The sequence below is a fragment of the Mangifera indica genome, chromosome 3 (assembly GCF_011075055.1).
Source record: "Mangifera indica cultivar Alphonso chromosome 3, CATAS_Mindica_2.1, whole genome shotgun sequence".
Taxonomy (NCBI): domain Eukaryota; kingdom Viridiplantae; phylum Streptophyta; class Magnoliopsida; order Sapindales; family Anacardiaceae; genus Mangifera; species Mangifera indica.
In genome coordinates this window covers 413,294-438,309 of record NC_058139.1, presented here as the reverse complement: position 1 = coordinate 438,309, position 25,016 = coordinate 413,294, and the positions used below count along the sequence as shown (strand labels likewise).

Sequence of the window (25,016 nt, the reverse complement as noted above, 5' to 3'; positions counted from 1 at the left end):
TAATTTTCTTTTGATGATATTTTTGCTTAGTGAATTTGTATCTCTCACTCACACACACGCACGCACTCATAAGGGTATTCCAACAAAAGTAAAATTAAACTATTAAATTCAAATTCTAATTCTAATTCAGTTTAAATTGAGCTAAACACCTATCTAAACCTAACTGGCATGGTTCAAATCCAGCCAAAGTGGAACACATCAAAAGCCAGGTATTTTTTTGAGTTTCAAGAGATTTATGTGAATTTATTACATCTTATACATGAAAGAATATGATTATAACAATTTGCATTTACGTGTTGATCTACTAATACAATTTCATAAATTCTTTTTTATCTATCTATACTCCATTCTATATCCCACTGCACATGCTCAGATGAGCTACCATGCAAATTTGTCCCCAAAATGCCCAACAACAAAAACACAATGCTTAAGGGTCTTACAGGCGAATGGGTAAACCATAATTGAGGTAGGTTCTGATCCGTCCATCCCAGCTTGCTGTAACAACTACAAGACCCCACAGGTGTGGAGAACTTAATAGGCTCTGACAAGCACTCTTCAACAGCTTCAATTTTGATTTACTTAAAGGTAAAGCTGCCTTTGGACTTGCATTCGGAAGTTTCTCTTCTGGCCAAGTAGCAACACCACCCTTGTTTAGATACTCCAACAAGAACCCACGTGCCAAAGAGAAACAATCTGATGGAGAGTGGGAAATTTTTTGGTCTGATTCACCGTCAACACTGTCGTGCTTCTGCTCAGTTTCACTGCTATTAGGGTGAATGTTTCCCCTAAATGTTGGAGATAAAAATATTCCTGGCGTGTTTGCAATGCCAAACCAGGGTACGGCAATTGATACATTGTGAGATGGGAAACTCTCACAAGACCAAATGCTCTTTGCTTTGGAAGAAGATTTGTCCTGGTTTGGATAGTTCCAGATGTAGACATTGGAATCTTCGCTGGCTGAAACTACATGCTTACCATCTGAAGTAAACGTTGCGAACATCTGGCTTCCAGCAATCCGATACCCTGATGCTGGCAGAGGAAGAAAATTTAAACAATCAACAAATGACAACCACAAGACCGCAAAACTAGAAAAGATATTATACCCACCAAGATTTCATTCTAAATGTTCACATAAGATCAACCAAGTAGAATCATGCGATGCAATAACTTAAAGTATACTATGATAAGCACACTCAAACCCACCTTTGAATTTGCCTACGACATTTGCCCCACAAAGTACTCGGACAAGCGAATCAGCAGAGGTCACAATTAATTTGCCTGGATCACTAGGAGAGAACTGGAGAAGATATAAATGTAATCAAGTCTTTTCACCAGATAAATGAGAAGAACAAAGCTGAAACAAATCAAAGTAACATGCAAATATAAGAAGGAAAAGAAAACCTAAGCACCTGAAAGGCAGTTATCCGCTTGCCTGGTAACTTCTTTTTGCCCTGTAAGCACATTTGAGCGTGCTGATACAGTTTGTTATCTGCTTTATACAAAACATGATAAAGCCAAAATAAGGCAGCACTCTTTAAGCCATGACATCGTCATTGTTCTACACAATAATACTAGAAATAGATCCATGTGTTCTCAAATAAACAATCATATAAATCACCAAATGCCATTGTATTGATAATTTTGATAAACAGAAGGGACTTGTAACCAGATAATCTCAAATATAATTGATTTCATCAAAAAACAGCCACACTTCCCATCTTCTTTACCTAACAAAGATATCTTCAATTCACGAGATTTCAAAAACTTGAGAAACTAAAAGCTATAAATTTAAACTCATAAAATGCTTGGCTTATTGTATTTCTGGTGAATGGACTTTCCAGTATAGGTAAAGAAATAATTTGGTTTTGAGTGAAAAAAAGGCATACCTATAATATCATAGAAAAGGCAGTTGCCATTCATTGTGCCCACAATTCCACCCTGCCATGAGAAATCATAGAGATTCTTTAACAAGTGTCTTTTGTTTTGATTCTTCATTTGTATCTAAGATCTAGAAGCAAGAATCTCATCAGACCTTTCCATCAGGTTGGTAACACACAGCAGAGACAATCTCTCTTATGTCAGTGTAATCTACAACACGACAGTGAAGCACTTCCCAGATGCGAACTTTTCCATCGATTGAACCACTAATGAAATAATTATCATCCACAGGGTTGAAAGCAACACAGGTCACTGCATCAACAATTCTAATATTAACCCGAAACAAGGATAAAATTATAGAAAGGAGCGCAAATATGACCATTTATATTACCATCTTCTAACCTATTTTTCTATACATTAAAAAGTGGTCACACAAGCAGCAAGAGGCTTACCATAATTGTTATGAGAAAACACTCTCAGACATCTGTCACATCCAACTTGCTATAGACGAACTGTCTTATCAACAGAGGATGACAGCAAAAACTGCAGTGAGTAAAAATGATAAAGCTACATTAATTCAAACTCTAGAACACGAATAGAAACTTTATCATGAATGAAACTGCTAACTAAAACTAAATGCTTCCGGATGTCACTGACCCCTTTCTTAGACCATGACAGATCCAAAACCTCACTGCTGTGTCCCTGGAACTGATGCAAAGGCTTCTCCAATATCCGGAAGACCTTTGGTGGTAAGACAACACAAGTTGAGTCAGATAAGCTTTTCAAATTCTTTGTCTTATATACTTTCTCTTTACCAACATCAAGTGGAGTTATCTGGGAAAGCTGATTGATTGTAAAATATAGACATGAAGGATCAAGGTCTTGAATATCAAATCTGTCAAATCTATCATCCTCAATGACCTTCCACACTCGCACTGTACCATCCTCACCACCACTAGCCAAGTATTGCCCATCCAGACTGAACTTCATTGTCAAAATTGATCCCTCATGTGCCACAAATTCTTGTCCAGTATAAAGGGAGGATAGTTCCTTCGATCCTTTTTTAAGTGGATGTGCCTGGACTCTTTGCATCCTCGCCGCTGATGTGAGTTCATGATCACTAGGCCTTAAAGCAGCAGTCTCATGTTTGTCAACAAGATGTGCAACAGCACACAGTTTTTTTAACCATCCTACCTTCACTTTCCTTTTCTCACCAACCAAATCCCTCGCCTCATCACTTCCTCTACTCAGCAGTCGCTGAACCCAAGGAGATGATGACCCAGAGGATCTCTGAAACTCATCAAAACTAACAGAACGACTTGAACCCATTTCTTGTAGTCCACTAAGCATCTCATCTTGATTTACCTCACCCATCATGAAATTTAGTCTCTTATCTGAAGACTTAAATCCACTCACAAATTCATCCTCCAAAGTATCAGCAGCACCATTTTCTAATGATCCTTGTGCTTCCAGTAACTCAGAAGACATGGATGACTGATTGGAGTAAATCTCATCCTCAAAATCAGAGGTCCTCAACACTGCCCCACTCTTTTCTATCATTCGATTGATATCTAGTTGAATGCCATCACATGATTCATCCCCTGAATCCTCTGCATTGATCAGATTGTGCTTTAAACTCAAACCCGTCAATTCTAAAAACTTACTGCGACGCTTATTAACACTTTCTGGATATTTTGTCCAAAATTCATGTTGTGAATAACCTGTTACACTATCGATTAGCTCAACGCCAGAAGAACTACAGCCCTCACAAAAATCTGAATCACGATCAGACACAGAAGAGATCTCTTCATGGGTATCAAAGAATAAATCCTCTTCCTCTTCAATATATCCACCCCTCATTTTTCTTGCTGTATAGTCTCAACCCATTCAATTCTGAATCAAGAAAATATAAGAACTTTCTATTAACCCCTGGTGAAGTAACAAACTTTCACTGCAATAATAAATTATGATCCTCCTTACTCAGGTAAAACAACCCAAATTATAAAATCAACAACAACAAATCCATGGAACCAAATACAGATCTTGTAACAAAGTATAAAATCCCACAAAGTAGACCAAAAAATTGAAAGAAACAACGACTCTAACCATCTAAAACAGAAAATTAACAATCAAAGCATAAAATTTGACTTTAATCGCAAGAGAAAGAAACACAAAGCATAAATCATTCAAACAAACAAATCGAAACAAAAAACTTATGGAAAGAAGAAGTGACTTGTTTACCTGGGTCAATACCAAATTCTATTAAAGCCCCACAAAACTGCGTAATTTCCTTTCCAGTTTTGCGATGAAGTTCAAGTTCCCCTTCAAAGAGGAAAATAATAGGTTAAATCTAAAATTAGAAACAAATAAAAATGCAATATTTAAATCGAAGAAAATAACAAGACAAGAAAGGTCAAAAAACCTCAATTTTGGGGTCGGTCAGTACGAAGATGAGAGCAGAAAAATAGATAAAGCGTACTTGAAAATTCTAAGAAGGGCTTTTTTTTTTTTCCGCAGCCGGAGCATATCTCTCTCTCTCTACTTAAGTTCCATCTACCATATGACTTGGTATTTGGTCTCATCTGGGATATGACTTAGATTCTTACTTTCTAGTTCAACTGATTTCACCAATTTTACTTAGATATAATGCCGCGGGATCCGTTTGACCGACGAAACTCTCCACCCACTTTCCTTTTACTGTTTCAATTCAACCTTCACAGACCCATTAAAAAATTGAGGGTTAAAGAATCACTTTACACTCGACCTCTCGCCACATTTTCACTTTTATTCTATTTATGAAGTGCAGACCCCATATCCTGTTAATCCTTGTAATTTAAGTTTGAGCAGGTTTTAGGATGCTTTGAGTCCAAGTTACTCTCTAACAACTCATGGAGATATTGAAAATGGAGGAGGTCACAGCTTCAAATTTTAGTAAATTTATGGAGGTCAATCATGTCAGCCCCATCCACCAAAATCTCATAAAACCCATCAAAGATACTGCTAAAGATAAAGAAATAGACATTCTGATTGCTTATTAGACCAATGTTAAAGGCGTATTTTTATCTTATCGGAGGTATATATACCATTTTATCTAATGTATCATTTCTACTTAAACCGGAAACTTAGACAAATAGGAAGAATTTTCAACTAAAATTATCCCTTATTAAAATGGATTTCAAACCAAGGTTTGGGTCTTTTGATTCAACATAACTTCAAAAACCTTGTTTAAATCCAATCTCACTATATGTGTGCTTCATAATTCAGAGAACAGTTGGTTGGAACGTAAATGTTGATGAATTTTATTCAATAATTGTTGTTTTTTTTTTGGGTTGAGTAATTCCATTTATCACACCAAGAATTTGATGAAGATATTGTCACATCACTCCTTGGGTTGGCAACAGACCAGCCATGCAAGTTTATATATGTCAAAGTTGACACTTGACTTGAATAGTATGAATGAATTTTTTTTAATTTAGAAGAGTTCAAAATCCAATATAATTTTAGTAAATTTTAAATTATTAAACAAAAGAATAATCGTGGACGAGATGAACTTTACTGTTGTGATGATGATAAGACCAAAGTGTTCAACCCAATCCAATCCAAGCCTAACAGCGATTTGAACTTGATCTGACTTAGGATCGGTCCAGTACTAATAATAAAATACAGATCACAAATGAGAGATGTTAGCTTGTTTCACTATGATAACATTCATAAGGCTGTTAGCCCATGACTACTACATTCAATGCAAAATAAAGCTAAACATGGACCCTTTTCATTCTTTTCCCAGTTATCCTAACAAACCAAAACCCAAGCCCACCCAATCACCCAATGTGGATTGAATGGGGTGTAGTTGTTCCGAACCGAGCAAAGGATGTGAAAGTCATAATGTCCTGTTTAAATTAATTCAAAATGCTTGCTTAATGTTATTAAATGGTCGTCAAGTGATAAGCAGTATTATCAAAGAATAAACAATATCACTTGACTCATTCGAATAGTGGATTTAATTGAAACTCCACCCACTCAAGCACATGACAATGTGTCATGTCTAGTACCATGTTGTCCAAGTCCCCCCCTTTCATGTGAGAAAGCACGTAGTCTATCTAGTACATGCACATAATTTATTCCATTGAAATGTTCCACCAACTGACCAACAAACACTAAAGATGATTAAAACATGGTAATCCATGATTATTAATTAAGGTGGTTATTAATATGGGCTTTGCTTTAACTGTGGTCCAAAATCTCCATATTTAGTAAGATTATGGCCTTCAATTTTCATCCAACCATTGTCCTTGTGACCAATTCTTACACTTTGTTCTGCCCTACCATTTGTACAAAGTCATCTGATTTCTTTTCATGGACGGGTGAGTGTTCACATCGCTTCCGCTCTTTAATAAAGTTAGATTTGGCACCGGTTGGATTTGAATAAAACCAGATAAAACCCAGCTCAATATCATTTTGAATACAAAAGAGATCATTAATTTGAGATTAATGATCATGTTTGAAGTCCTTGAATTCAATTCAATCCTACTCCTTAATATAGTCTTAATATTTTATCGATAAATAAAATATTTACATCACTTCCAGTCTTTAATAGAGTTAGTTTAAACTCGATTTAAATTCAAAAATTATAGTTTGAGATTAGTAAACTAAAACTTGAACTTCACTTAAAAATAAATTAAATTTTTAGCTCAAACTTAATTAATTCAATTTTGACTCAAATTGGATTTTAAACTATTCATATAAAATCTGCTCCTGTTCCTCAATATATTATTCTTAATAGCTTTTCAACAACTACAAAAAAACAGACTCTTAAAAAAAATCCAAAACTTAACACCATCTGATGACTTGACGAGATTTATTTTAAATCCCAATTCAAGAATAACTTCCAGAAAACAAAGATTCTTCTGCTTAGACATTAGGCGCTATATGCGGGAATGATTAATTTCACTTGAGTTGCTTTTCTCAATTGTGATTGTTTTGTGGTCCTCGCTTCCTTCTTGAGGCGCTGGCTGGCTGGCTACTGCTATACTACTAATACCGCTTTTTAATGCCGCGTTTGGCTCATTACTAATATTGGAATTCGCCTTATCTTATCAATTTACTCCCTTCCTAAGACTTGGTTGGCCATATGCACATGATCCTTATCTGGTGCAAAGGAAAGGTAGGGATGAATTCGCCTAAACAAGGGTTAGTTCGAGATAATTAAGTTGAAACTCCTTTATCTCGAGCTTGATTTGGTTTTGTAAAGCTAGAATTTAAAATTAAATTAAAAGTAATTTTATTTTAAAAAATATTAGAAATAATTTCAAATTTGACTCATTTAAGAAAATTAACTCAATTTTTTGTTTGAGTTTGAACTTATTTGTTTGATATGAATTAATGGTGGATTCGAGTTAAGTTAAACTTCAATAAAAGTTACTCAAGCTTATTTTAAACTTGAAATAACTAGTTCAATATTTAGTTTGATTTGCTTAATTAACAATTAATTTGTTAAAAAAATTGTTAAAGAAAAAGAATAATTGTTAGAAATAAAGAAATTTTTTTTGTAAAAAATACAAAATTGTCCAAGAAAATAGAAAGTCATTCGAGTTGATAAAATTATTGACAAATCTAGATTAAGTTGATTTGACTCAATTAGATCTCAAATTAAGATTATCTTAATTTGAACACAACTCATTTGAATCAAACATCAATCAAAGTTTGAATAATTCAAATTGAATCTACCTCTAATCCTAATTACGGTTGGACCTAGAGTTAATATGTATCTCATCTAACCTTATTATCAGGTAACAACCATTATATTTACAATAAAATTATATGTATTTATTTTGAGTATATAAATAGATATACAGTAAATATATATTATTATATAATTGAATAATTTTGAATTAAAGAAAAATAATATTAATTAAATAATAACACATATAAATATATATTTTTATATTAAAAATAAATATTATAATATTATTTTTATATTTATTTATTTTGTAAAAACTTTACACATGCAAATTTGTAAAGATGTAAACTTGGATGTAAGTGCGTTTTTATTCGTATTTGTATGGTCAAAGGACTCAAAACTTTAATTAAATTAATTAACAAATCAAATCGATGATGCAATATGCAGTGATTCGGTTATTACAACCGTTGATTCAGCGAGGCAGATTTTAGAAGGGACCCACTAAATCTCTGATGAGTTATATGTCCACCCAAATGTCAATTGAGGGTATCTAAAGTATAATATTAAACACATTTGTTTTAGTACTACGAGTGACGTGGGCCATCCAGGGATGTTGATTGTTGATCATTAAATTTGCAAGCCATACGACCAAGTCATCAAGTTGGTGACATCAAATATAATTTACGCCAAAACGCTTGTTCCCACCTAACGCATAGTAATAACTCAAAATCTTATCCTCAAATTTTTTTAAATTCAAACACTTATTTATTTATGATTCGAATTCTGTTAAAACTTTTGATTAAAGTTAAAAATAAAATTATTATTTAATAAAAAAATTTAAAAAATTAAAATTTTATCATATTTTTTCTTCAATTTAAAAATCTAGCTTCACCCCACTTAAATTTGAAAAATGACAATTTTTTCTTAGAAATTTCTTTCCTTCTCCAACGACAAATTCCTTCTAGGCTATCGGCCAACCTTCCTTTCTTCTTCTCCACCAGTGCTCCTCCTTCTTCCCTTCTTCTTCGTCAAAGATAGAAATTGTGGTATTTGTTTCAGACAAAGATAGAACGTATTCGTCTCAAATGAAGACGAAGACGAAGACCATTTGTCTTAGTCAAATGAAGACAACGATTTTCGCCTCTGATGAAAAAGGAGGGAAGAAAGAGGAGCACCAATGGAAAAGGAGGGAAGGTTGACTAACAATCGGAAAAAAATCAGTCATCAGAGAGGAGAGATAACTCTAGAGGAAAATTACTATTTTTCAAATTTTAAAGGAAAATTTGGAAGGGGAAATATGAGATTTTAAAATTAAGGAGAGAAATATCAAGAAAGTTTAGTTTTTAAAATTTTTTTGTTAAATAATAATTTTATTTTTAATTTTAACTGAAATTTTTAATAGAATTTGATTTATGAGTAAGTGTTTAAATTTTTAAAATTTGGATGTTTTAATATAACTTGGGTGGGAACAAGTCTTTTTTGGCCCATAATTTATGAAGCTGACGTGGAATCCACTAGGACATGCGGTCCACGTCAAGAAGAAGGTCATCACGTGATATCATACAAGAGAAGGTTGGTAAATTCAAGATCAGACGGTTGTGATTAGATTCCTTACTTGGATGGGTAGGAATTTGAAGTGATTTGGCATGCGCATGAGAGAAGGGTCCCACAAGAGCACCACCACCAGCAACTGCAGCAGCACCACCCACTCCACACGCTGCCTTTGCTTTTTCATGGTGGGACACGCCGTTTCGTTACTAACCCAGCAAATTTCGGTGGCCCTACCATACCCCACATCTGACGGCTTCCATTCGCCGCCATTCTCCACTACCATAGACGCTACTGTGCTACAGAAGTAGTGCTTTTGAGGAAAGCGCTTCCGAATTCCAAACATAAGTCAGAATCATGCATGCATGCATGCATGGATGATGGATGAAAGTACGGTCGATCCAAATCAAGATAGTTCAGATTTGATAATCAATTTGATTTAGTTTAATTTAATTTAACTTAAATTTAATTAATTCAAATTTAAATAGAGTTTGATTTATTTTTAAAATCAAATTAAATTTGAATTAAATGAAATATAATTCAATCCAATTTGTGAGTTAAGGTGAACAATTTAGACTTGATTTACAATTTAATTTGAGTTATATTAAAAAAAATATTAAGACGATTATTTCATCATTATTAAGTGAAACAAACTTAATTTATCCCATTTTTTATTCGAAACTACCTTAAATTAGAGGGCCTTCATGTTGTTCGGCTAAATTTGTACCCATGACTAACTGAGAGTGGATCAGAGAAGGTGGGAGTATGATTAGATGAGATAAAGACGAAGCAGAGGAGAAAAAATGGAAATGATAGCAATTTGTTCTAAAAGAAAGCCCACGTGGGGCCCACGTTTTGATAAGTATGGGAAGATGGAGGACCCATTTAATCAATCACCGTCATTATTACAAGACGGGGATTGAACCAACAAATCACCACCGTTTAATCATTTAGCTTGAAGATGTGACTGCACAAATTTTGGCACACCAGAACAGACAGCCCATTCCAATCTTAAGTGACAAGCCATATTAAAAACTGGTCTGCATGTGAACGGTTAATGGGAATGGCTATTCTCCACCCCAATTTTGATAAAACAGTATTTCCTGTCTTTTTAAATTTAAATTTTTAATTGTTCCATCCATACGTGAAATTTGTTAATAATCAATTAATATTTTTAATAAATTTATTGAAAAAAATAAAAATACCCTCTACTTTCACTTAAATTAAACAATAGTCTATCCTCAAATAATAATAAATAAAAAGGTTAAGAAAACAATAATATATACAAAGGTTGAGATTAGAGTACAAAAAGTTCAATAATTGTTACTACTACCTTTGACGATCAATGAAAGAAACCATGTGAGAGTATAACCTCCATCGACCATTGTTATGTCTAAAATCCTTGAAGCATGAGGATGAAAAGGGTTAATGTGACCATAATTTCAAGAGCGAGAATTTGCATGACAATCATTGTGTGACAAAGAGAGATTTTAAGCATGATTGAGAGTGATCTTATGAGAGGGAGTAATGAAACACTGTGAAACTAGACGAGGATATGAGTATCATGAATTGAGACACAACAAAGAGAGATTTTAAAGAAAATCGTTCTTGCTATACTTCACTCACCCTTTTTGAAACTTTTCTTTAGTATTTTTCGATGACCAAAAAATGAGAAAATAAATAGTGATTCTATCCATTTTGATATGGTCAAAATGTTCGATATTTTTCCCAATTGAACCAGACCAGCCATGATAATACAAATGGTAAGATCAAGTAATTATTGTCAAGTCGTTTTTGAAGGCTATACCATACCGGTGATGGTTGCTGGTGAAGTCAAGTCATTTTCCATGGAAGCAGTTGTCTTCTGGTGGTACTATTTATAATTACATCGTTAAAGCTCATATTAGAATAGATGGCCTTGTTAATACGGGCTGGAAGAAGCTATAATATCAGCCACAGTTTACGGTGATTAAGATAATCACTGCTTCCTGCTTTACACGTTTCATTTCATGCATAAAATGTTCATATATAATAGGATGGATCTAAGTCAAATCGGTTGAGTGTTTTGCCCAATCAAGCCGAATACAAGATTTGATTTGAGTTTGATAAGAGTTGTTTAAGTTTAAATTCATACTTAGCTCAAATGAATTAGAGTTCAAATTCATTTGAGGGGGTGTTTGATTTGAGAAATATTTTATTATTAAAATTGGATGATTACCTTAAAGATAGATTATCTTGAGGATTACTTAGTACAAATTATTATTATGTTTGATGAAATTTGATAAATTGGATAGGGATAAGTAATTATTATATTTGATTTAAGGTAATAAAAGAATACTAGTATATTATTTTATTTAAATACTCTTAGGTATAATTATTCCAAAATATTTTTTTATGTTATTTATTATATTAATAAAAAATGAGAGTATTTTTACCCTAAAAAAATAAATAAATAAAGATATAATTATAATAAAATTAAGATTACTTTGATAATCTTTTAATACCTAAAGTGGAGATGATAATTAGATTACCTCTTATATTATGTGTCACATCACCTTTGGTAATAGAATATTATCGAAATTTTTTATTATTTATAAATTAAACAAAGTAATGTAAATAATAAAAGATAGATTACTAGAGTAATCTTTAATACTCCTAACCAAACATCCCTTGAATATTTAGATTAAAATTATTTTGTATCAAATATAAAATTAAATAATCTTAAATTATATGTGAGTATTAATTTATCAATACTTAATTCATCCATTTTGAGTAAATCTCAAAATAATTTAATTTCATGTAATGTATAAATAGATGACATATATTCGCAAAGAGAATAAAATGACATATTAAGTGTAATATTTTATTCATTAAGACAAAACTACTTGCCGGTCACTCTTTCTCTTTCTCTCTCTTTCGCTCTCAGAGCACACTCACGCAGCACATTAACTCTCGTTGAGCATTTGAGAGATGGATACACATAGAACGTCCACAGGCTAAAATCCGTCTCAGGCATTCCTTTTTCCAACTTTTTAAACAAATTGCAACTTAAAGCCCTGATTTTTTTTTTTTTTTTTTTTGCTCTCTTGGAGATACCGTTTCTTCCTCCTTCCGCTCAAGTTTCATCATGGATACTGCTCAATGGCCACAGGTAGGGAAATCTAGCTACTAACTACCGTGTTCATCAAGCTGTTGGCTTTTTTATCTTCAGAAAAGTTTAATTGTATATGGGGTTCTTTTATTTTATTTTATTTTATGACTAATAAAGGATGATGTTGTGTTCATGGCTAGTGCAAGTCCCCACTTGATTGGATTTGGTTTTCATGATCAGTTCTTCAATATTTTTCACTTTATCTTTCTCTTCTGCCTATGTGATAAAGAAAAGGAGCTCTTTTTTAATTTTTTTTCTTCTTTTATGTTGGGATGTTATGATCTTGAAACGTGTAAAGCAGCTGCCCTTGTTTGATTTTGTTTGTTTGTTTGCCTGTTGCCATCTTTTTAATCTTCAGTGTTGAATTTTTATTTTCAGTGCTCATCTTCTTGTTTGATCTTCAAGTTATTGTTTCTTTATGTCCTTTTATTTGTTTCGATCTCTTCTTTTTGAAATATTGTTTTTCTTTTCCGCTTTTCCAGGAGATAGTGGTGAAACCGATAGAAGAGATAGTCACAAATACATGCCCAAAGCCAGCCCCTTTAGATAGGAAGACAAGGCCTCAAAAAGAAGCACCACCTTTGAATTGTCCAAGGTGCAATTCTACCAATACCAAGTTCTGTTACTATAACAACTACAGTCTCACACAACCGAGGTATTTCTGTAAGACTTGTAGAAGGTACTGGACTGAAGGTGGGTCTCTGAGAAATATTCCTGTTGGAGGTGGTTCAAGGAAGAACAAGAGATCTTCATCATCATCATCTTCTTCTTCCTCATTTTCATCTTCTTCTTCTTCATCATCAAAGAAGCTTCCTGATCTTGTTACACCACCAAGACTGTCACAGTCTTCTACTCAAAACCCTAAGATCAATGAAGGACAAGATCTCAACTTAGCTTTCCCAGTTTCTCAAGGTTTCAGAAGTATCTCTGAATTTGTTCAAGTTCCGGATATTGACAGCAACAACAACAAGAACCACCAAATTCCTTCTTCTTCATCAACTACATCTCACCTTTCAGCTTTGGAGCTGCTCACCGGAATTTCTTCAAGAGGGTTGAATACTTTCATGCCGATGCAGGTTCCAGATCCAGGCGCTGTTTATACACCTGGCTTTGCTATGCAAGATTTTAAACCAACCCTAAATTTCTCTTTAGATGGACTTGGAGTAAATGGGTATGAGAGTCTCCCTGGTGTTCAACAGACTAGCACTGGAAGGCTGTTGTTCCCATTTGAAGAATTGAAACAAGTTTCTAGTTCAACTGATATTGAACAGACTAGAGAGCATGGAGATTCTTCTGGCTATTGGACTGGAATGTTAGGGGGAGGATCATGGTAAAATATATATGATTAAAAAATAATTTGGGTCTTTTTCTTTATTATTATTTTTTTTTGGGTTTTTTTTTCTTAACTTAAATGAATTTGTTAAGGTGGGTGACTTGTTTGGATTTCTCATTACTAACAAATACTAGGGTACATGGATTTCTTTCTCTCTTTACTTTGCCTCTTTGTTTATTATCTTCCTTGCTCTTTGGTAATGGCGTTGGAATTTGAAGCTTAATTTTTGGTTGGCTTCAGAATGGTGGTGACATGAGATACTGATCATCAGTCAAGCTTGATATATAAATTGGCCCAGATTCTTTTAGGGTAAAGTAAATTACAAGTAGAAGAGGGCTTGCTTTATGCCCTTTATTTCATGTTATCATGGATCCACAGAAAGAGAGGAGAAGGGCAACCCGGTATTTATGTGTTACTGCTTGCTTGGTACAAATTATAAATAATGTATAATGTGCAAGTTTGTAAGGAGTTTCTTACAGGTGAAAATTGCTTTGTGTTATTAAATGTACTGATCAAATCTCAAAAAGTTGCAATGGTGGCATGAATTCTCTCCATATATTTCTTTGCTTCCGTCTTCCTTTCTGTAGACAGGTTATGTCATGAGAGATCATTTTGGGTCTCAAAGAACCGCAAAGATTGATTAATTCTAGGTTGGAGATATTAATATATGGATAAAGAGGCAAATAAAAGCTGGAGAAGAAGAGCCCGGCAGGTAAGAAATCTGATCCTTCCACATGACAATGTAATAAAGCAAACAAAGTGAGTAAAAAGTTCTGGCTTCTAAATGAGACCAGTTTTGAAGAGTCTCTCTTTCTCACTGTCACAAATCACCATACTTCATTTCCATCCCTATAGAGTGATGATTACTTGTATTCCATACCCTCTTTTATATATATATATATATATATATCAAACTTGAATCAATCATGTTAAGCAAAAGAAAACCTCAGATTTAGTGATCATTCTACAATACTGCACTATATAAATCAATAATCTGATCTAGTTTCGAAGCTAATACTGTTTTTATTGTTTAGGAGGCCTCACAATTGCCACTCCAACTACCTTGAGCCCTCTTTCCTTTTTCTTCCATTGAGAGAGATACATCTGATCTGATCTGACAAACCCTTATTCTCTTGAGTCTTGAAAAGGGACCCCACAAACATTCCCCTTGGCAAGTGTGCTCAAGAATAATACAACCCACTAACTTGACCTAGAACCCCTTTATTGTTATTATCTGTATAATATATTACTTCATTTTTTTTTCCTTGCTGTATGCCACTCAATCAACTGCCATTTCCAATTGCCAAAGAGTTAGATTAATAGACACATCGTCCTCTCAGGTATTAATTATAATTAAAATGGGGTCATCTGGTTTTGCCAAATTCTGACTTAATGGGGCTGTTTGGGAAACCTGGATGTCCAGTCCAGTTGCCTGTTAAAACTTTGGTTTATCTTCCATTAAAAGATTAATTGTTCAATATGGCTGCTGGTTATAGAAATGATAAATCTAAACGGAAGGAGGAAGATATGGTAAAAACACTTTTCCTGGTTGTTGCCTGAATAATTCATCCAAATTATTATGATCCTTGTGAACGGTGAGTTTTGTTTGACAGTGGATGAGAATAAGAATATCATATTTTCATTTTTACATAGGAAAAATTGCAGTCAAAGCTAGTAATTTAATGCCTCCGGTAGCCATATCTGGTATGAATATTATAAAATCTATGCATAGATTATTAACCCATTGCCCTTTCAGCCTTGATTTTCTCTTGAGCTTTACTCTTTCTTCATTAAATTGTCAAATTGCTTTTTCCATTGCCTTTTTGACTCCATAACTTGGGTTGGGACTGCTTGAGGTTAATTTATGTACTCATGCAGAGGCACTGTACTCAAATAGAGACCGACTGAAACTTGGTTTAAACTAAAAAATCTGGTTTGAATTGATAACGAAGTCATCAAAGAAACAATTGAAAACATTAAAAAAAAAAAGAAAAATTAGAATTATCGATAAAAACAAAAAACTATTAGAAAAGACGAAAAGCTATGGAAAAAATTAATCTATTGATTTCTTATGTTCTCCCACGTTTCAAGTACCGTGAAATCGAGGACAAAAGCACACAGTATAGCCTTCATTCTCAAGTTACTCGTTTCCAGAGGCTTCATGGCACTTCAAATCACTAGGTAGGCTAATAGCAGCCAAGTCGTTTCGGCTATCAAGTCATTAGACTGTTCATAAACGACTTATCTGCCTGCTACCTCTATCATTCAAACGACATATCCCATCTACCTCGCAACAAATTCAAATGGAGCTGACTAATATTCAAATTTATAAGTTCAGCTCGAATTCAAAGACTCATCAGCAATTCTTCCCTAAAGCGATTCTTCTTTGTTTTTTCTGTCGACCCATGGTCCTCTTTGCTGTCATTGTTGACCATTCTAACAAATTCAAATTCAAATTCAACCTAGCTATTGTTTAGATTCAAATCAAAAGCAAACTGACACTTGTTCAAACTAAGATTGGTTCAAATCCACCCCTATTTGTAACTTTGTATCAGGAGTGCGCAAAAAAACCCTAATCGAAAGATGCGATTTGCAAGATTGAGCTTCATCAGTGCAAATGTCACGACCGGTGATATATCTACCAGGTCTGTGACAAAATGCAGAACTTTGGCAGCATGAAATCAGAGGAACCGAGCTAGTGATGAGAGAAGGTACACGTATTAACTTGATAAATAAAAAATAATGTACCCTTTCCAGTATCAACATCTGTACAGGGATATCACCATTTAGATGGAATACAAAAATGAACAAAACTAGTAACTAAAATGAAGAAATATCAACTTCTTGCTCAGCAGTTCAGTGATCAGCATTGATCCCAAATATACGGACCTTGTGCATGTTCGGAAATTTTGCAACCACTAGTACAAAGACGGCTAGGGTATTGAAGAACAGCATCGGATTTTGATAGTCTGTTGTGTGTGAGGCTATCAAATACCTGAAAGACGCAAACAGAAAAAGATAAATTTTAATGGAGGTCAAGGAAAGGTTTTCCTAAGAAACAAACAACATCAGCTTTCACTAATATGGATAGCTAAATAAAATGCAAGATATTGACACATCAGACTAATATCAGCCACACAAGAAGGAAAGAAAAAGTCTCCAAACACATTAGTTATAAGATGGAATAAAATATATAAAAGCCAGTTTTTTTGTTTTCCTTTGAAGAATTGTCCCACTGTCCTCTTGATAAGGGAGAAAAGGAAGAAGCTCATGATTAGAATGTGAACGCATATATGTATGTATGTATGTATGTATGTATCTGCTTTTCCAATTAATCATGGTATTGACATATCATTCTTTTCTCTAAAAAAGAAAACAAAAGCCTTGTGGGATAGTTTAATGAGAGATTTAAGTCAAAATGTTAGTGACACAAGGAATAATGACACTGAGATCAACAACAAACCAACTAAAAATCTAGAAATAGTGTTCAAACTCAATTCGACCACGCAACGCCTCATTCTCCCCTCATGCCAAAGTTAACTATTTTAATAATATATAAGTCAAACTTGAAGGCTGATGGAGGATGGGTTAAAGTGATGTTATGTACGCTTATAATGAATACCAATTTATATACTAATGATGATTTGTCAATATATGATTAAATGTTATTTTATCTTTAATTTAAAATAACTTAATCATATGGTGACACATCATCTTTGGTATTCGATTATTAATTGTTGTGAGTGCACATAGTTTTATTGATAGGATAAATGCATGACTTGCCCCTTGGAGATATGTGTGTTTATCTATGAGCTACAATTTAGTCCGCAAATGGCTATGTTCACAGAGAGATGATTTTTCCCCAAATTCAAACAAAAACCTCACATCAACAAATAAAATTAAATGAATAATATGCAGCTAAAGATCAAATCATAACCCTAAGTTTAATCATGTTGTCTGATCATCCTACAAAGATGTGAACTACCCTCCAGTTTTCTCAATTTAATTTCTTTTTAAATGCAATCCATTTAATAGACAATTTGAACAAAAGGCCCATGTACTGAGAGCAAATTACTTACAGCACAACAGGTACAACAGTCAAAAACTTTCTGTTGCGAGTGAGTTGCTTGCCATTGTCTATTTGCTCCCACCATGTCAACTGGTTGTAAATGCCCTGATCATCAGCAAATGGTGTTCCTTTCTTCCAATGGAAGAAGTGATAAGTAACCTGAAGTAAGAAGCAAAAAACATTCACAATAATGCGATGTCATATATTCAGGTAAGAAAGACCATATAAGAGCAAGAGACACTGCTATCACAAATTCTCTATCAAAACTATAAAGTGGACAAACAATTTCCATCCAACAAACAATTCTCTCTCTTGCAAAATACAGGGTTATTCTTTTACTCCAGAAGACACAAAACAACTTACACATACAACCAGCTTAAACTAATTTTAATTCAGAATCAAAATACAACTCAAGTCTGATCTAACACAGGGTTTAATGAGAACCATGCAGGGTGCTGTTATATTAATTGAATTAAATGAATGCTAAAGGAAACCATATCCAAAAGAAATATAGTCAAATGAACAAACCAAAAGGGAAAAAAAAAAAAAAAACTAAAGGATAAATATTTATACAATGTGAAAGTCCTCAATGAGATGGACATATCACATCATTTGTACGCAATCTAACAAAATTTCTTTGTTTTAAAGTTAGCCAATTATTTTGGTGGTTAGGTTGAGGAAATAAATATATAGGCAATGGGATACTATTGGACATAAAAACGACATAGTATATCTTTCCTACCCAACACTCTCTCATACAGATCAGTAGAACCAAATGATAGACATTATCATACTGGATAATGCATTTTTGAACCTACCTGCGTCCATTATAGATGCAAGAAAAATTGGAAAAACAAATGATTCAAGGAACCCAAAGTAAAAAAAGATAGTAGCATATTGAAGATTGTTTATTGCGATTCTACATTTGAGGTTTTCATGTGTTTAACTCCAATCACCTTTTTACTCAAACATACCTACTGATTGTTACCAAACACCACATTCATATTAGATTCTGACCCAAGAAACAATTGGATCAGAACAACTAACAGAAAGCAAAAGTGCCATCCTCCAATTACAAAGATAATCCAAAACTTTGTCTAGAAGCTATCTATACGCCATTATCAACCAAAATTGAACAACAAAACAAAGAAACATAGGTATAAAAAAGAATATGTGGTTTAAGTGATATCTAAAAGGCCTACAAGTAAGAAGAATATGGTTATAATTCATTCAGAGTTTTCCACAAATCAAAGAATAAATGTAATTTTGCTAGAGATAGAAGTCCTAATCTAATGCAGGAAAGACATAGGGGTTCAGGAAGAACAAAGACAGAATGCTATAAACTCGACTGCACAAGATTGAAGAAAGAGACATTTCCACCTCTAGGTACAAAGCTATTTACAGACTAATAATAGCACAAATCACAAAGGAACACATATAGGAAATTAAATACATGAGATAAAAACTAGGAGTTATTACTTCCAAGACACAACTCTCAACATCTCACTTTCAAGCCCTGTATATCTCAACATACTTGGAATCTAAAAAAGAGTCATGACTTTTTGGAAAGCTACATTAGTCTAGTTTCTGACGCCACCACCAACCATGTATGAATCAGAGTTTTCAAGAGAAAATTATGATGGAAACAATGAACACTGCTCAGTCAAGAAAAATAGAAGGTCAAACGTCAAATGCATCATCAACCAGCAAAACTTGTTGCACTTGCTGGATCAATAAAAAATCTACTTATATCTTAAACAAACGAACTAGATAATCGTCATCTTTCTCGCAAATATAAAATCGCATACAAACTTATTCATTAGAAACATATTCATCTTATCAAATCCAAATTTCACAATAAAAGCCTAATAATTCATCTGCATAGAAGCACCAAAGCGAACAAGATGTGGGTCTAGGTTGTTTTAAGATGATCCAAATCTTGCAAAAATAATAACAAGTAAATAAATTAGCAACAGGGCAATCTCTAATCCAAAACTCCAAAACCAATACAAGTCAAAAGAAAATCTTTTGACAATTATACCAACAGAAAAAACAGATTTTTCATGTATATATATGAAGGAAAGAAACAGATCGAGAACAAACAGAGGTAATCGAATGAAAAATAAAAAAAAGAAACTCACAAGAAAATGAAAGAGGTGTACGATTGTCCAAGCCATGCCAGGGGTGCAATGAAAGAGAGAAAGAACAATAAGCCATGAGAAAAATAGAATCAAAATGTAAGTGCTCCACACTCCCGGGTAGGTGAACCACTCAGTGTTCTTGTTCAGATCCGTCGGTGGCACTGCTCTCACGTACATTTCTGGATTTCACTTCCGTTCCGCTTTCCCACAGGAGACTTACTATTTAAAGCTTCTTCTCGAGTCCGACTTTGCCTTGTGAACTCTGCAGATTTCGGAAATGACGGGTATATATTATAGAGAAAGATGGATGAGCTGGCGGCTGATTAAGCAGAGGTAATTGGTTACTATAATTATAATTAAGAATTAATATTAACCCATCTGATTGGATTTTAGTTGTTTATTTTTAAATTACCGTATTACCCTCGTATATAAGGGAGGTATTAGGGATGGCAATGGGGAGGGGCGGGGAGGGGATATCAATCCCCGTCCCCGTCCCCGTAAGGGATATCAATCCCCGTCCCCGTCCCGTCCCCGTTGCGGGGATAAAAAATAATCCCCATCCCCTCCCCGCGAAGGAAAATCCCCTCCCCATCCCCTCCCTGTCCCCGCGGGGAAAAATCTCCTCCCCGTCCCCGTGGGGAAAAATCCCCTCCCCATCCCCGCCCCGTCCCCGCAGGGAAAAATCCCCTCCCCATACCCATAAATATAAATTTTAATTTTTTTTATATATTTCAATAAATAAAATAAATCATATTTTTCCAAACTATCATTTGCTACAAGAGCTATAAAATATTCTTTGTTATTTTAGTTCAAATATAAAGTTTTTATAAAATCTAACAATATGCAATAATCAATCTCTTCATTAGTAGCTCTTCATGTATGTGATTTAGGGTAATTTTATAATAACATTAAATTTAACACTTTTCATTCACTTCAATTGATTTTATTAAGTTTATAATTTATTATTTTTTGTGTGTAAAACCTAGTGGATTGACTAACTAAGTTTTGAAGTTGAAATAAAATTAATTTGGTGCATTTACATTTTATGATAATGAAATTCTAGGTTTTTTTAATATATTATATTAATAGTTTAGAAATTAGTAAAAACTAATAATTGATAATTCAAAAATTAGTAAAATTAAAGTTATAATTTTAATAAATCATAATGTAAAATTTTCTAAAACTTAATAGTTTATAAATTATTATATTAATATATTAGATTTAGGGGGAGGGGAGGGGAGGGGAGGGGCGGGGACACATGTATCCCCGTCCCCGACCCGTCCCCGATTACGGGGATTTTTTTTATCCCCATCCTCGCCCCTTTCCCCGTTTTTATCGGGGAATCCCCTCCCCGTTAGGGTCGGGGAGGGTTGGGACCCCTAAAGTCGGGCCCAAATTGCCATCCCTAGGAGGTATATTTCCAAATTAATTTAATTAGGGGTAACGAAGACATTCGCTACCCTCAGTGGTGTCCATTACGCAAAAGTTAACAAAACTATATACAAATTCAATTTTAGATTTACTTTTCATTTTTATAATTTTTAACTATATTTTATTACATTCTTTTTAATTAAAAAAATTATTATATAGTTTAAAATAGTTTATTATGTTACATGTGCCTTTTTAAGGAAATTTCATAACTAGGTTAGTTAAAGCATTGTTTTAAAACTAAACCTGGTTTGACGGATATATTACTAAATTAAATATTTTTATTTAATTATTAAATATAAAACTCAAATCACATTTATATATAACAAATTCAATTTAAAAAATGTTTTATGGTTTGATCGTTATGATTTGACGGTTTGACTGGATCAATTGCACACCGGTCCAATTGCAGAAATCAAATTTGCCCTACCTAGACCCAACTGATCTCTAGGTCTCAATCCGACGGGTTGTTTCGAAAGAACGGAATTTATTTTAGTAGGTTTACAATGCCAAACCGAATCAAACTCACAATCTTACTGCAAAACTCGTGGTCACCTTTCTTAATGTTAATTTTATTTCATGAATATGAAACATGTGATTATATTGTTCTTGCTCAAGTGAAGGACTACTGGTGATTGATTCTTGCACTGAATCATATTCGGAAGTTGTATCTGTTCAACTTCTTGGAAACAAAGTGGAGATGAGAAAATTTAATTTTACAACTCAAAGGCTAAGGGTGGCATTGCCAACTCTATCCAATCCTCCTTCTAGCAATCTTCTCTTGGCTGACTTGGTTCTAAAACACCACACTTCAAAGGCTTCGCTCAAGTCCGGATACTTTACCTGCTCAGTTTTCATCCAGTCTGTTAGTATTTCAGCTTGATCGTTTGATGGTAATGCCAGTACTAGCTGGACGATTGCTTCCTCTATGTTCCCGCAGAGGTCTTCGTCCATCTTGTGAGGGAACTCTACCTCCTTGCTACTCTTCAATTCCAGAAGGGGCTTCATTTTTCTTATATAAGGTAGCCATGTCTTTAGCAGTTTTACTCGGCATGGTGCTGGGAGTATCACACTACCATAACCAACTGCATCCAAGACTTTTCCCGTCAATTCTATTACCTTTAATTTCAATGCCCACATGGAAGAATCAAGTTTCTTGTCTTCAATAACCCCCAATATTTTATCAGAGATTTCAGTCCAATTTGTAACAAATTCCTTCATCAAATCCATCTTCGGAAGTATGTTGGACATCCATTCAATATCCAAAAGACACTGCCTTATTTTATCCTCGGCTGTCTCGGATGTGAGATCAGACTCCAAAAGCAGGGAAGACAATTCCTTTTCAAATGAAGAACAAATTTTAGAAAGACCCATTTTCACTACTGATTTTACCTCATCATCAGATGTAATTAATGGGGTGTCAGCATCTGCTGCTAGCATGTATTCGACTTGTTCTTGAGCAGATGTTCTAAGATTGTCATCAAATGGCGGACATGATCCACCAATGGAAGTGGCAAAACGAATTGCTGAAACAAGAACATTCTTTGTAGCCCTTGCATCTACAGGTTGGATCCTGGCTAATATAGGCATGGCTATTGGTCCCAGCTTTGAAACTGTTTTTAGAATTTCCTCCTCTTCCTTGTCCTCCCAAGGAATGGCTTCCAGGTACTGAACACAGGCCTTTGCGATCTCTTCACAACCAAAACCAACAGCTACCTGAAGAATACCAATGGCAGATTTGACAGTATCCAAAGAATCCCAAAATGCCTCAATAGGGAGATACAGCAATCTTAAAAGTTTAACATGATAATCATAATTGGACTTTGAGCACTGAATTTCAATAGATGCGCCAGAGTCCAGACAGGACAGCTTATCAGCAAAGAATTTGCTCTTATTTATAAGAATGAATGAGTGAGAGTAGAACCTTTCAGGTCTTCCTTCATAATTTCTCAACTGTACAACAATATCACTAGTATTCTGGTCACCAAGTTTATAGGGCTTCTCCGCCATAATAATGTCCATGTGTGGAGAAGTGAAACAGAGTGTTCATGCTTCATGCAATCAAGAGAATTGACATCGACTTGAAGGTGTAGCTGGAAAAGATGATAGCCAAAATTTTCATATGTCAATCGCAAATAAGGTATGAACAGAGAATTGAAATGGAACAAATAAAAATAAAACTATCTTCAAATCCACTATGTGCAACATAAACTGGTATGACTTCATAAGAATATGCTTGAAGATTAATGATCCCTCATTTACAAAGGCAGAGCAGCAGAAAATGATGGTTTACAAATCCAATCATTTTTAAACAACTGTTATGAAACCTGAAGAAAACAAACTGCAAAATGCACAAAGTATTTATGTGAAAATCCCAATACGGGAAAAACCAATGGTAAATGATAATGAAATTTCAGTATGAATGAAGAAGAGATTTCTTTGTTCTCTCTATATGAGCTCTTAATCTTAGCTCTCACTGTTTTGTGGCACTCACACTCTCTTTCCATATAATTTAATACAACTTTTTATTTATAACCTATAGTTGAAAGATACTTAATATTTGTACTTGTTGGTTGTATTTTCACAAACAAGTGGTACACACACTAGGGTAAGTCACTCTTGCTCATAGGTCATAACCACTTTGTTTAACTAGACAAGCAAGCTGGTTCTACCACCGCATATCTCTTTGAAAAATCACCTTTCAAATCCTAACTTCTCAATTTCATATAACCCTTTATAGAATTTGGGTGATCAGACTCACCACTATACAACAACAACTAACACAACTCTCCAATCATGGAATAGGATGTCTTTCTGCAGTTACTCTAAATCATTGTTTTCAATTCCTCAGGTTTTCGGCAGAACTCTACCTTCAATAAGGCAAAGGACATAGCAACTCTCTTACAAGTTCTCATTCATATCTCGATTCAAACAGACCAACACTCATATATATATACATCTTAAGACAAATATTAAAAGCTACATCTCAAATAATAACATTAACATTTCACAGAGAAATGCCCATCCAAATAATAATCCAGAAAGGAAAAAAAGGAATCAGATTAAATGGAAATTCGGATTCAACAGTATATAATTATTCCAAGAAATCCAATAGTCTGAGCTGAAAAAAAAAAAAAAACAAATGATCATGAAAGACTCACCTTTGAAACGGATGTAATCGTCCTAAATTGAGGAACAGACTTGAATCTAACCGCAGAGAAGAAAAAGCCAGTCACGGTCAGAAGAAAGGTGAAGCCAGAGCCATTTACTAGGTTTTGGATGAAAGCTCTCTCCTTCTGAGTTCAGTTCCAGTTTGTGAGAGAAGTGAAGTGACTGACAGACGTTACAGAATCTAAAATGTGTAATTACATTATTAGCCTGAAGCTTCTGCTTGAACACTTAGGCTATTATGGAAATTGAACAATTACTACTACCACAAATGTAATTGGATGCCAGAGGAGTGATTTGATTATGTAATAATTTAATAAAATCTTAAGTACCGGAAATTGATTTGTTTCGGTTGTTTGTTTTTATGGCCACTTGACTTGACAAGCTGCAAATTTCTTTTTTAATAATATTTTTTCACCTATTAATTAAGTGATAGATAAATAATTGAATTATTATAACTGTGATGTGAACAATGTTTTTAAGGCAGAAGCGGTTGTTGACTAGTGTACAATCTTATTAGCCGATATAATAATAATCAGAGGCTTCAATTAAAATATCGACCCACTTGCACAAGTTGCTTTTGCTAGTGTTTGTCCAAACACTAAATTCCAAATTGTTGT

At 34.1% G+C, this 25,016-nt stretch overlaps 3 protein-coding genes and 1 pseudogene across 6 annotated transcripts; 1 reads left to right on the top strand and 3 right to left on the bottom strand.

The window, feature by feature from the left end:
- Nucleotides 1-212: 212 nt before the first annotated feature.
- LOC123212075 lies at nucleotides 213-4,652 on the bottom strand (annotated as a pseudogene).
- A 7,323-nt stretch (nucleotides 4,653-11,975) lies between these two features.
- On the top strand, nucleotides 11,976-14,144 carry LOC123210267 (dof zinc finger protein DOF4.6-like). 3 transcript variants are annotated; one of them, XM_044628527.1, is made up of 3 exons: nucleotides 12,394-12,549; nucleotides 12,740-13,587; nucleotides 13,831-14,144. In XM_044628527.1, coding segments are annotated over exons 1-3 (969 nt in total). In that variant the 5' UTR covers nucleotides 12,394-12,429; the 3' UTR covers nucleotides 13,832-14,144. The 3 variants fall into 3 exon arrangements, with proteins under 3 accessions (XP_044484463.1, XP_044484462.1, XP_044484461.1); XM_044628528.1 differs by lacking the exon at nucleotides 12,394-12,549 and adding an exon at nucleotides 11,976-12,257 and having other exon boundaries at nucleotides 12,740-14,144; XM_044628526.1 differs by having other exon boundaries at nucleotides 12,395-12,549; nucleotides 12,740-14,144.
- A 2,148-nt stretch (nucleotides 14,145-16,292) lies between these two features.
- LOC123211737 (ORM1-like protein 2) lies at nucleotides 16,293-20,084 on the bottom strand. The gene is made up of 3 exons (XM_044630596.1): nucleotides 19,801-20,084; nucleotides 17,670-17,818; nucleotides 16,293-16,585 (listed from the first exon to the last, which is right to left on the bottom strand). The coding sequence occupies exons 1-3, from the start codon at nucleotides 19,975-19,977 to the stop codon at nucleotides 16,447-16,449; spliced, it is 465 nt and encodes a 154-aa protein (XP_044486531.1). The 5' UTR covers nucleotides 19,978-20,084; the 3' UTR covers nucleotides 16,293-16,446.
- A 1,697-nt stretch (nucleotides 20,085-21,781) lies between these two features.
- LOC123211736 (BTB/POZ domain-containing protein At3g05675) lies at nucleotides 21,782-24,625 on the bottom strand. Of its 2 annotated transcripts, XM_044630595.1 has the most exons (3): nucleotides 24,390-24,615; nucleotides 23,153-23,321; nucleotides 21,782-22,944 (listed from the first exon to the last, which is right to left on the bottom strand). In XM_044630595.1, the coding sequence occupies exon 3, from the start codon at nucleotides 22,816-22,818 to the stop codon at nucleotides 21,952-21,954; it is 867 nt and encodes a 288-aa protein (XP_044486530.1). In that variant the 5' UTR covers nucleotides 22,819-22,944; nucleotides 23,153-23,321; nucleotides 24,390-24,615; the 3' UTR covers nucleotides 21,782-21,951. The 2 variants fall into 2 exon arrangements, with proteins under 2 accessions (XP_044486530.1, XP_044486529.1); XM_044630594.1 differs by having other exon boundaries at nucleotides 21,782-23,321; nucleotides 24,390-24,625.
- Between the last annotated feature and the right edge of the window lie 391 nt (nucleotides 24,626-25,016).

Bases quoted from the DNA above. Each gene is read 5' to 3' on its own strand.
- LOC123210267 (XM_044628526.1), top strand. From the start codon at position 12,430: ATGATCAGTTCTTCAATATTTTTCACTTTATCTTTCTCTTCTGCCTAT. The intron at 12,550-12,739 runs GTAAAGCAGCTG...CCGCTTTTCCAG, and splicing joins ATGTTATGATCTTGAAACGT to GAGATAGTGGTGAAACCGAT.
- LOC123211737 (XM_044630596.1), bottom strand. From the start codon at position 19,977: ATGTACGTGAGAGCAGTGCCACCGACGGATCTGAACAAGAACACTGAG. The intron at 17,819-19,800 runs GTGAGTTTCTTT...TTCTTACTTCAG, and splicing joins TACACCTCTTTCATTTTCTT to GTTACTTATCACTTCTTCCA. The intron at 16,586-17,669 runs GTAAGTAATTTG...TGCGTCTTTCAG, and splicing joins ACTGTTGTACCTGTTGTGCT to GTATTTGATAGCCTCACACA.
- LOC123211736 (XM_044630594.1), bottom strand. From the start codon at position 23,250: ATGGACATTATTATGGCGGAGAAGCCCTATAAACTTGGTGACCAGAAT.